The sequence below is a fragment of the Carcharhinus amblyrhynchos genome, chromosome 1 (assembly GCF_965287045.1).
Source record: "Carcharhinus amblyrhynchos chromosome 1, sCarAmb.v2.hapA, whole genome shotgun sequence".
Classification (NCBI taxonomy): domain Eukaryota; kingdom Metazoa; phylum Chordata; class Chondrichthyes; order Carcharhiniformes; family Carcharhinidae; genus Carcharhinus; species Carcharhinus amblyrhynchos.
This window is the reverse complement of record NC_137324.1, coordinates 55,674,150-55,687,113: the sequence shown is the minus strand read 5'-3', so window position 1 is coordinate 55,687,113 and position 12,964 is coordinate 55,674,150. Positions and strand designations below refer to the sequence as shown.

Genomic DNA, 12,964 nt, shown 5'->3' with positions numbered 1-12,964 from the left:
GACCATCATCATCTAGAAGGACAAGGGCAGCAGATATATCGGAACACCACCAACCAGACGTTACTCTCCAAGTCATTCACCATCCTAACTTGGAAACGTATCGCTGTTCCTTCACTGTCACTGGGCCAAAAACCTGAAATTGCTTTTCTAACAGCGCTGTGAACATATCTACGCCTCAGTTCACCACCATCTTCTCAAAGATGATGAGGGATAGGCAATAAAATGCTGACCTAGCCAGTGGTGTTCAGATCCCAAATGAATTTTAAAAATTGCTGTAAATATTTGTAACATATAAGAAAACAAATTATACCTGTCCAAGAATTTCTATACATGATGTGAAGAACTGTCTTGTTGGTGGATGTCGCTGTGTTTCATCACAGACAAAAGACACAATCTCATAGAACAAGGCAATGCCCACTTTCTGATAAGTTTCTGTATGATGTAGCTTGAAGGCATTTACCAAGGCCCTGGAAAAACCATGAATGAGGAAAACAAGCAAAATATGAAGGCATTTTAGAAATCTTAAAAAATGCAACTGGTAACAAAAGTTTAAATACACGTGTTTTCTACACAAACCACACATGCTTAGAAGCACATTGATATATGGTAAAAATTGTTTCCATTAATTAACAAATCATTAACAAGTGGGGAATTTTTCAGGAATTACTCAAAGAATGAAAATGGGAGGTGAAAATATTAGAGTTAATTGGAGTAAAAGCAAAATATTGCAGATGTTGAAAATTCGGAATTCATATAAAAGATGCTGGAAATACTCAGCAGGCGTGGCATTCCTGTGACCTTTCACAAGTGGGGGGAAAAACAAAAATGCAAGTTTAAGTGAAAATGGGAAGAACAACAAAATAAAAAGTCTGTGATAGGGTGCAGGGAAGGAAAGATAAAATGACAAACTATTTCACAGTGGAAGCCCAAAAGGAATTATAATGGGACAAGAAATAAAAGAATGTCTATCGAACACCAAGTATACAAAAAGAAATAAGTAAACAAAACATACCAGCAAAGAAGCATCAGATAACATAGGGGCAGAAGTTTTGATTTAAAATTGTTGAGTTCAGAAGGCTGTAAAGCACGCAGTTGAAAGATAAGGTGCTGTTCCTTCTGCTTATACTGAGTTTCATTGGAACACTATAGCAGGCCAAGAACAGAAAGGTCAGAATGGGGGAAGGTGGAGAATTAAAAATGACTGGCAACTGGTAGCTCAGGGTCACACATGCAGACTGAATGGAGGTGTTCCGCAAAGCTGCATTTGGTCTCTTCAGTATAGAGGAGACCACATTATGAGTAATGAATACAGTACAGCATCTACTGTTCGCAAGGGTTACATTTCTGCAAAACATTGCGAACAGCAAAATCACAAACAATTAACATGTTTTTCAACGAGGCTTAATCTGATAGGTTCCAGTAAATTGTGATGCAGTACCAGTATACGACAGACAGGAGAGCCTTTGAGTAATCCAGTACATCAATAAAGATTTCAAAATTATTTCAGCTGCACTCCTGCTCCTAGAATAATAATCATTTGACTAACCAAAGTATCTCGATTACTACTTTCTTTTAAAGATAGTGCAGGCAAGAAGATGAACTGCTGCACTGACTTTGTCAAGAAGCTTCTTCCCAACTGGATCAACACACCAACTTTCAGTACCAGCCAAAAGCCCCAGGAAAAAGAGAGTGGTAGAAAAAATGCAGACAAACGAACACTGTGATGACAGGAAGTGCAAAGCTCAGGTAAATGAAAACCTGGAAAGCAAGTCACAAAATATAGGACTTAGCAGCATATTAAACTGCGTGTACAAGTAAATCGCTATTTCTCCTAGGAGTGTTTGAGGTTTAAAACGATTGGGGGTGACTCAGGATTTTATGGAAGAAATGGCCCCTTTGGAAGGCTGAAATGGAAGATTAGGGAAAGATGTGTTTGGTAGTGGCATGATGCTGGAAGAGACAAATGGCACAGGATGAGCCACTGAATGCAGACACTGATGGAGTGGAAGGTGATTTTAAGCAGGAAGATGATCTTGCTCATTCAAGTACAGTGTTGGTCATTAAGTAGATGGTGCTGGCATTGAGATACAGCTGAGTGGTGACATACACATGTGGAAACTGAGGGCCCTATTTTACCATTTTGATTCTAATGGGACTTGAAGCTAGGAGTGTTTCAGATCAGACTTTCAGCCCTGTTCTCAGGTGCCACCAAACACACTTTGCCTTTAAAAATATCAGCAATCCTGAATCGCGCTGCACAAGCCGGTGGGTAGGGTTTAACACATTGGAAATGCTGTAGCTCCGATCGGCGCCTCCAACTGCGCATGCACAGAAAGAAAAATGATTGAATGCTGCTCCCTTGCCACATCTCTCCCGAGCCGGCTAATGCCTCCTCCTGGCCCCCACAGACATTGCTCCATCCCCACAACTGACCCCCCCTGATGCCGCTACCACCCCCCCCAACCACTCAGACCAATCGCAGGCCCCATCTCCCTTTCCCCTCAGGCAGAGTGGTAGTGGACCCCCCCTTCCCTCTCACTGATCACAGGCAGAGTGTCAATGGACCCCCTTTCCCTCCTCCCCGCACTGAGCGTCTGAATCGGAATTCTATGGAGCATGCCTGTTTTGCACCAATTCTGGATGGGCAAACGCAATGGCGAGAGGAGTGAGTGCCAGTAAAGTTGGGCGTGCAGCCCAGTAAGTCAGTTTAAATGCCTGCAAATGCATTTAAATTGCCATTTTGCCTGTTCCAGGTGTGGTCCCAATTGTGGCTATTTATGGGCCTTCATAAAGGGAGAACCGGCACGGAGGTGGGCACGGATCACATTATTCACCTCACAGCTGATTTTACCAAGTTTTCACACCTGAAAATGGGCGCAACTCGACGGTAAAATCAGGCCCTGAGTCTCTATCTGCAGATGATGCTCTTGGCGGTGGGGGAAAGGGGAAACTGGGGTTATACTTAGAGAATTTTGGTACTAGTTTTACCTTGAAAGGTAATCAATCCTCTTGCACTGAGATTATTTGCTTGTGGAGGGGGTAATGCAGTATTATTTGGGGCAGTTCACTTGGATCTAGTGATGATCCAGATACTGACAAATGATTACTTTTCTACTGTCAACGCAATCGCAAATTTGATTGGTGAGACCACATCTGGAGTATTTGTACATTATTGGAGTTCCTTGTATAAGGAAGAATGCAAGTAAATTGGAAGAAGCTCAGATTTACTAGACTAATACCTGGAATAGTATGTGGAAAGGTTGGACAGGCTCGGCTTGTATCTGATGGAGTTGTAAGGGTCGACTTGATTGAAACATAAGCTCCTGAGAGGTCTTGACAGGGTGGTTGGGGAAAGGATGTTTCTTCTTGTCAAAGTATCTAGAATGAGGGGCCACTGTTTAAAAATTAGGGTTCGCCCACTTAAAACAGAGATGAGAACTTTTTTTTCATCTCAGGGTTGACTGTTTGGAAACAGAAAATTCTAAATAATCTCAGCAGGTCTGGCAGCATCTGTGGGGATAGAAACAGAGGAAACATTTCAAGTCCGTATGAGTCTTTTTGGAACTAAAGAGGGGTTGAAATATAATGGATTATATAGTTGTGGGGGGGGGAGTGGAGGTCAGCGATAGGTCAGAGCTCAGGAAAGATTTGACAAAGATGTCATGGGACACATTACAAAGGGAGTGTAGCATTAAGGACTGAAGGATAATGGCATAAAGATAAGATAGCAGAATGGAAAGCAAGACTGAGGAACGAGTGATAGATGTCCCAGTGGGGGTGCCCATTTGGGATTCTCCACATCTTCTTGTTCCTCTGACTCTATGCCTTTGCATTGTAAGAACATAAGAACATAAGAAATAGGAGCAGGAGTAGGCCATCTAGCCCTTCGAGCCTGCCCCGCCATTCAATAAGATCATGGCTGATCTGTCGTGGCTCAGTTCCACATTCCCGCCCTCTCCCCAGAACCCTTAATCCCCTTGCCTATCAAAAACCTATCAACCCACGTCTTAAAAATATTGAGCGAGGCAGCCTCCACCACTTCAACGGGCAGAGAGTTCCAGAGATTCACCACCCTTTGAGTGAAGAAGTTCCTCCTCAACTCTGTTCTAAACCGCCCCCCCTTTATCCTGAGGCTGTGCCCTCTAGTCCTACTGTCCTTTCTGAGCGGGAAGAGCCTCTCCACCTCTATCCTATCCATCTCATTCATCATCTTATACGTCTCAATGAGATCTCCCCTCATTCTTCTAAACTCTAACGAGTACAAGCCTAGTTTATTCAGCCTCTCCTCATAGTTCAACCCCCTCAACTCCGGTATCAGCCTAGTAAACCTCCTCTGCACTCCCTCCAAGGCCAAAATATCCTTGCGTAAGTGCAGCGACCAAAACTGCACACAGTACTCCAGCTGTGGCCTCACCAGTGCCCTATACAGCTGTAGCAAGACCTCCCTACTTTTATATTCAATCCCCCTCACTATGAAGGCCAGCATCCCATTTGCCTTCTTGACCACCTGCTGCACCTGCAGGCTGGGTTTTTGTGGCTCATGCACAAGGACCCCGAGGTCCCTCTGCACCGTCGCATGCTGCAGTTTTTCGCCACGTAAGTAATAGTCCTTCCTACCATTATTCCTACTAAAGTGGACAACCTCACATTTGCCAACATTAAATTCCATTTGCCAGTTCTGGCCCATTCGCCCAGCCTATCTAGGTCCTTCTGCAGACTCTCCACACCCTCCGCACAATTCGCCTTTCCACCAATCTTGGTGTCATCAGCAAATTTCGACACCATACACTCGGTTCCCTCCTCTAGATCATCTATATAAATGGTGAATAGCCGAGGCCCCAACACTGACCCCTGGGGCACTCCACTAGTCACCAACCGCCAATCCGAATAGCACCCATTGACCCCCACTCTCTGCCTCCTATTTGACAGCCAATCCTCTATCCACGCTAACACCCTACCCCCAACTCCATGCCCCCTGACCTTCCGCAATAACCTCTTGTGAAGCACCTTGTCAAACGCCTTCTGAAAATCAAGAATGACCACATCCACCGGCTCTCCTCTATCCACCGCCCTAGACACATCCTCATAGAACTCCAATAAATTTGTCAGACATGACTTCCCCTTAACGAAACCGTGCTGCGTCTGCTCTACCAAACAATTCTCCTCAAGATGCCTCGCTATTTTCTCCTTGATCACGGATTCTAACATTTTTCCTACACAGACGTTAAACTAACCGGCCTATAATTCCCTGCCTTTTGCCTGCCACCCTTCTTAAACAATGGCGTAACATTAGCCGTTTTCCAATCTTCTGGCACTTCCCCGGAATCCAGTGACGTCTGGAAAATAACCACCAAGGCATCCACTATCACCTCTGCCATTTCTTTCAGAACCCTCGGATGCATTCCATCCGGTCCTGAGGACTTGTCCACAATCAGCCCCTCCAGTCTGTCGAACACTGCCTCTCTAGTAACAATAATGTCATTCAGGCCCTCCACTCCTACCATCTTTCCCTCGCTAACACCCGGCAAATTATTCACGTCCTCCTCCGTGAAGACCGAAACAAAAAAGTTATTCAGGGCCTCAGCCATTTCCCCACCCCCTATCACTAAGTCCCCCCTCTCATCCTCTAAGGGTCCAACGTTCACCCTAGCCAGCCTCTTCCTTTTTATGTATTTATAAAAACTCTTGCTATCCTTTTTTATATTAAGTGCTGGCCCAGCTTCACAGTTTATCCTACCCTTCTTTATCAATTTCTTTGTCATTCTTTGTTGACATTTAAACCTATACTCTCTGACTTTCTTTTCTCTGATGATGAATGATCTGTACTCAGCGAAGGACTCAATTTCATTCCCTTATGTCCTCACCTCAATGAATTTCAATGCTAAACTTTTCTTTGCCTCAATGCTCTCTTCTTTGGGCAGGAGTCAATCCCCTTTCAACAGATCCTTTCATCTGACTTTGTCAGATAGAGATAAGAAAACCTCTATCTGGAACGAGGGAGGTGAGGTCGGTGAGCAAACTGCACACGGTACAGTGATGCAGCAGGGCATAGGCAAAGAGAAGGTGAAAGTAGTAATTGGGGATAGTGGGGTGAAGGGTATTGACACTGTCCTTTGTCACAATGACAAAGTGCACAGAAGGGTGTGCTGTCTGCCTAGTGCTCGGGTCCAGGATGTCGCATCTGGGCTGCAGAGGAACCTGGAGTGGGAGGGTGAGAATCCAGTCGTTGTGGTACATGTGGGTGCCAACGACGTAGGCAAAATGCGAACTGAGGATCTGGGGAGGGAGTATGAAAAGCTGGGAATGGAATTAAAAAGTAGAACCGACAAGGTGGTTATCTCTGGGCTACTGCCTGAACCGAGTGCAGACGGGCGTAGGGTTGATAGGATTAAGGAAGTGAATGGGTGGCTCAGGGATTGGTGTGGGAGGAATGGGTTTGTATTTATGGGGCATTGGAATCAGTATTGGGGTAGGTGGGACCTGTTCAGGTGGGATGGGGTTGGTCTGAACCGTGCTGGGACCAGAGTCCTGGTGAATCGTGTAAAGAGGACTGTACACAGGGCTTTAAACTAATTGGGGGGGGGAGGGTGCGAGGGTAGGTGACGTTACGAGGCCTAAAGTTAAGGAGAGGGTACAGGTAAGGGTAGAGGCCGAGGATGTCCCAATAATAGAGGGAGTAGGGGATGTGAGTATGGTTGGTGGCGTTCTGGCAAATAGGGTCCAGGTGAAGGCTGGGATGAAGGCACTTTATCTGAATGCACGAAGCATTCGGAATAAAGTGGATGAGCTGGTGGCGCAGATCAGCACAAATGGATATGATCTGGTGGCCATTACAGAGACGTGGCTGCAAGGTGACAGGGACTGGGAGCTGAATGTCCAGGGGTATCAAGTGTTTAGGAAGGATAGGCGGGAGGAAAAAGGGGGGGCGTAGCTCTGCTGATTAAGGATAGCATCAGGGTGGTAGCAAGGGATGATATAAGAACCAAAGAGCAGAACGTGGAATCGTTGTGGGTAGAGATCAGGAACAGCAAAGGGAGGAAGACGCTGGTGGGTGTCGTCTATAGGCCCCCGAATAATGATCTGGAGGTGGGGCGGGCTGTTAACGTGCAAATAAGTGCGGCGTGCAGTAATGGGACGGCCGTAATTATGGGGGATTTCAATCTGCATATTGATTGGTCGACCCATGTTGGACGAGGTGGGCTCGAGTTGTTGTTCTTGGAATGCTGCCGGGATAGTTTCCTTGAACAGTGTGTGTTGGAGCTGAAGAGGGAGCGAGCTATCTTGGATCTGGTGTTATGTAATGAGGCGAGTAGAATTAGGGACCTTACGGTGAAGGATCCTCCTGGGGAGAGTGATCATTGTATGGTGGAATTTCTGGTGCAGATGGAGGAGGAGAAAGTGGGTTCCCGGACACGCGTCCTTTGTTTGAACAGAGAGGAGTACGGTAGGATGAGAGAAGAATTGGCGAATGTGGACTGGGGGAGCGCGTTGGAAGGTAGGTCTGCTGAGGAGCAATGGAGGATCTTTAAGGAGATCTTTCTTGGTGCTCAGCAGAAATTTATTCCGATGGTCAAAAAGGACCATAGGAGGAGAGGTAATAAGCTGCGGATAACGAAGGAGGTGAAGGAAAGTGTTAAATTAAAAGCGGAGGCGTTTAGAGTAGCTAAGAGTAGTGGGCGAGAGGAGGATTGGCAGAGGTTTAAATGTCAACAAAGATTGACAAAGAAGTTGATAAAGAAGGGTAGGAGAAACTATGAAGCTGGGCTAGCGCTTAATACAAAAAAGGATAGCAAGAGTTTTTATAAATATATAAAAAGGAAGAGGCTGGCTAGGGTGAACGTTGGACCCTTAGAAGATGAGAAGGGGGACTTAGTGGTAGGGGATGGGGGTATGGCTGACGTCTTGAATAACTTTTTTGTTTCGGTCTTCACGGAGGAGGACGTGAATAATTTGCCGGGTGTTAGAGATGGAAAGGTGGTAGGACTGGAGGGTCTCAATTACATTACTGTTACTAGAGAGGCAGTGCTCGACAGATTGGAGGGGCTGATTGTGGACAAGTCCCCAGGACCGGATGGAATGCATCCGAGGGTTCTGAAAGAAATGGCGGAGGTGATAGTGGATGCCTTGGTGGTTAATTTCCAGACGTCGCTGGATTCTGGGGAAGTGCCGGAAGATTGGAAAATGGCTAATGTTACGCCGTTGTTTAAGAAGGGTGCCAGGCAAAAGGCAGGGAATTATAGGCCGGTTAGTTTAACGTCTGTGGTAGGTAAAATGTTAGAATCCGTCATCAAGGAGGAAATAGCGAGGCATCTTGAGGGGAATTGCTCGATAGAGCAGACGCAGCACGGTTTCGTTAAAGGGAAGTTGTGTCTGACAAATTTACTGGAGTTCTATGAGGATGTGTCTAGGGCGGTGGATAGAGGAGAGCCGGTGGATGTGGTCTTTCTTGATTTTCAGAAGGCGTTTGACAAGGTACCTCACAAGAGGTTATTGCAGAAGGTCAGGGGACATGGAGTTGGGGGTAGGGTGTTAGCGTGGATAGAGGATTGGTTGTCAAATAGGAGGCAGAGATTGGGGGTCAATGGGTGCTATTCGGATTGGCGGTTGGTGACTAGTGGAGTGCCCCAGGGGTCGGTGCTGGGGCCTCAGCTTTTTACCATTTATACAGATGATCTGGAGGAGGGAACCGAGTGTATGGTGTCGAAATCTGCTGTGACACCAAGATTGGTGGAACGGCAAATTGTGTGGAGGGTGTGGAGAGTCTACAGAAGGATCTAAATAGGCTGGGCGAATGGGCCATGGACTGGCAAATGGAATTTAATGTTGGCAAGTGTGAGGTGGTCCACTTTGGTAGGAATAATGGTAGGGAGGATTATTACTTACGTGGCGAAAAACTGCAGCAGGCGACGGTGCAGAGGGACCTCGGGGTCCTTGTGCATGAGTCGCAAAAACCCAGCTTGCAGGTGCAGCAGGTGGTCAGGAAGGCGAATGGGATGCTGGCCTTCATAGCGAGGGGGATTGAATATAAAAGTAGGGAGGTCTTGCTGCGGCTGTATAGGGCATTGGTGAGGCCGCAGCTGGAGTACTGTGTGCAGTTTTGGGCGCTGTACTTACGCAAGGATATTTTGGCCTTGGAGGGAGTGCAGAGGAGGTTTACTAGGCTGATGCCAGAGTTGAGGGGGTTGAGCTATGAGGAGAGGCTGAATAAACTAGGCTTGTACTCGTTAGAGTTTAGAAGAATGAGGGGAGATCTCATTGAGACGTATAAGATGAAGAATGGGATGGATAGGATAGAGGTGGAGAGACTCTTCCCGCTCAGAAAGGATAGTAGGACTAGGGGGCACAGCCTCAAGATAAAGGGGGGGCGGTTTAGAACGGAGTTGAGGAAGAATTTCTTCACTCAAAGGGTGGTGAATCTCTGGAATTCTCTGCCCGTTGAAGTGGTGGAGGCTGCCTCGCTAAATATTTTTAAGAAGCAGGTTGATGGGTGTTTGATGAGAGGGGATTAAAGGTTATGGGGAGAGGGCGGGAATGTGGAACTGAGCCACGACAGATCAGCCATGATCTTATTGAATGGCGGGGCAGGCTCGAAGGGCTAGATGGCCTACTCCTGCTCCTATTTCTTATGTTCTTATGTTATGATCCTGCCCTGTGGCCTCGTATCTGTTCTTGATCTTTTTATTGAGAACTATTTGTTACAAAGCCACAACTCCCACAGTTACCTTGATTACAGTTCCCCACACCCTAATCCCAGTATGGTCTTCTTCCTATTCTCTCAACTTTTCCATCTCGACTGCATCTGCTCTGATGATGCCATCTTTGAAATGAGGGCTTCTGACAAGTCTGCCTTTCTCTTCAACCAATGTTTCCTCTCCACTGTTGCTGACAGGGTACTCAACACCCCACCTCTCCTCCACAGGGCCATCTGTCACTTGGTCTTCAGTATTGCTTTTATTGAACATTGACCTTTGTTCCCCTATTAACACATTCTGCTATCTTACCTTTATGACACTATCAGCACTTTTTTAGTCCTTAATGCCACCATTAGCACTCCCTTTGTCTTGTGTCCATCACATCTTTGTCCATCTCTTCTAACTCTGACCTATCCCTAATCTTCTATTCCTCTTCACTCTATACCCCCCCCCCAACTATAATAATCCATTACATTTTTACCCCTCTTCAATTCTGAAGAATAATCACGGACTCAAAACAGTAACTCTGATTCTACCTCCAAAGATGCTACCAGACCCACTAAGTATATCTAGCATCATCTGTTTTTATTTCAGATTTCCAACATTTGCAGTATTTACTTTGATTTGAGTGCCTTCGGAACTCTGCTTCCTGTAGTGAAAGCAGAATCTTGAATATTTTTAAGGCAAACCCAGATGGATTCCTGATAAGCAAGAATGTGAAGCTGAAGTTACAATCAGATCAGCCATGATCTTATTGACTGGTGGAACAGGACAAGGGACCATGTGGCCTACTCCTGCTCCTAGTGACAAGCTTACATCTGTGACTCCTGGTTTTGGACTCCACCACCTAATGCTGTTTAATGTGTCTTTTAAGTGATATCTTTCACATATAATTGGTGAATTGATTAGTATGAAGTCTTGAAGCAGGTTTGATAGTTTAATCAAACAAATCTATGAATTTGTCGTGAATTTTACATTTATTTCCTGGACAGTTTGTTCATATGCTTTGACTAAAAATGCCTCAGGTTGGAATGACTTAGCATCTCTCAAGTTCACTTGGATGAGGCACCAGACGCTAACCTATATCCATAGAATCTTCAAGGCAAAGTTTTCAGAAGAGTAGGAGGGAGGGGTTATTGTCCAAAATATTCAACACTGTGGTAAAGAAAAGAGATTTTCATACATCTTACTGCACTAAATGTTGACAAAAATGGATCAGAAAGTAACTTTCAAGCAGCATTATGGAAAAATCACTAAGTAGAAACCAATAACACCAATGGGACAATAAATAGAATGATGTGATGTAGGCTATAATGCCTAACAAGTTAATTTAGTTACAGAGCAGTAGGGACAACATCAAACTGCAACAACACAACTGTAAAACGTTTAAAATAAATGTATTTCTGTAGATATATTAAAAACATCATCACTATGACTGCATCTTACCAGCAACTCAATGATGTGGGGGCTGTGACCACAAAATAATGTCCCGTCAATCAGTAATGCCACACTCAAGAATTTTAACCCCTTATCTCTATTAAAAAATAAATAAACTTACATTTGAATAAAAGGAAATGAAAGATTAAAACATGCCTGCAGGAAGTACATTCCATCAGGTGGCTAAAGAAGACATTATTTAACTTTCTTTTTAATACCACAATTACATTTTCTAGAAAACAACAAAGCAATATTTCTTTTTGTGAGCACTAACTTACGTTATAAAGTTTTCCACATGCACAGCAGCTTCAGCAATGTTTTGAGGAGGAGGCTTGGCAACATCTGTTTGCAACTGCTTAATGTCTTTACTTAAAGCATCAATTTGTTGTCTGATAGCATTATTCTGGTATAATTCTTTACACTGAAATGTGAACAGAAATTCATCAACTCATTTTAATTATTTTGTCAAGATGATTTAGATAAACTTGTACATCTGAAATTTACCTAACTTGCATGTATTTTTAATTATAGTTCCATACAGCAAAAAGCTTGTGTTAATATTAATATCTCAATATTGTGACTGTAAAATTTACAGGACTAAAAACAGGATCAGTTAGTCCATGTGACCCACGTCAGTGTTTATGCTTCACAGGAGACCTCCCACCTTAAGTCATCCAACTATATCAGCATACCATTCCATTCCTTTCTTTCTCATGTATTTACCTAGCGTTCCTATCAAAGTGTCTAGGTGATTTATGTAAAATATTTCATATGACAGCATATTCCATATTTTAACCGCTGTTTAGTCTTTGCCTGAATTCCGTATTAGATTTACTAGTGACAAGCTTACACCTGTGACTCCTGGTTTTGGACACCACCACCTAATGCTGTTTAATGTGTCTTTTAAGTGATATCTTTCACATATAATTGGTGAATTGATTAGTATGAAGTCTTGAAGCAGGTTTGATAGTTTAATCAAACAAATCTATGAATTTGTTGTGAATTTTACATTTATTTCCTGGACAGTGATTAGGATTTCCAGATGTGTGCTTCTCCACAAAGTTAACACAACCAAACTCAGACTGCTGATTAACAAAAATGTAGTTTCTACATAAATTGTATACTGTAACAAGTATTAATGAACTGCCATAGCACAAATACTGCAAATAAATGTTTCCTTCTCTTTTCTTTAATTAGTTACTACATTCATTATAAAATAACAGCAGACTTGAAATTTTACCCTGAATGCTAATTAAATTCAAGCGACAGCAGTGTTTAACTTCCAACTGGGGCCAATCACATTACTGCAATAATTACATTTCAAATCTCCCCATGGCCTTGACAGACCTCCCCCACAATTCTCTGTTGTTTCCTTCAGACCCACAATCTTCTGAGATATCTGCACTCCTCCAATTCTTGATGAGATTGATTTCAATTGCTCCACAACTGGCGGCCACAAGTTCAAATGCCAAGGCTCTAATCTCTCCATATCTATACTTTCCCCTCTTGAAAGATGTTCTTTAAAATCTCCCTGGGTTAAGTCAGTGGACAAAAATCTGGCAAATGGATATAATGTGGACAAATGTGAAATCCGGCATTTTGGCAGTAAGAATAAAAAAAAAGCTTATTATCTAAATGGTGAGAGATTGCAGAGGTCTGAGGCTCATAGGGATCTCAGTGTCCTAGAAACGAAAGACTAGTATGCAGAGACTGCAAATAATTAGGAAAGCCAAAGCATGTTATAGTTTATTGTGAGGGGAATTGATTACAAAAGTAGGGATGCTATGGTCCACGTGTACAGAGCATTAGTGAGATCATATTTGTAGTCCAGTGTA

General features: G+C 44.0%; 1 protein-coding gene across 1 annotated transcript in view; it reads right to left on the bottom strand.

Moving 5' to 3' along the window:
• The window catches only part of epg5 (ectopic P-granules autophagy protein 5 homolog (C. elegans)), a 145,090-nt gene that overhangs the window by 58,896 nt on the left and 73,230 nt on the right, over positions 1-12,964 (bottom strand). The window contains exons 28-29 of the mRNA XM_080183999.1: positions 11,408-11,550; positions 311-467 (exon numbers count right to left, since the gene is read on the bottom strand). Of these exons, the coding sequence (XP_080040125.1) occupies positions 311-467; positions 11,408-11,550 (300 nt within the window). The remainder of the gene's footprint in view (positions 1-310; positions 468-11,407; positions 11,551-12,964) is intronic.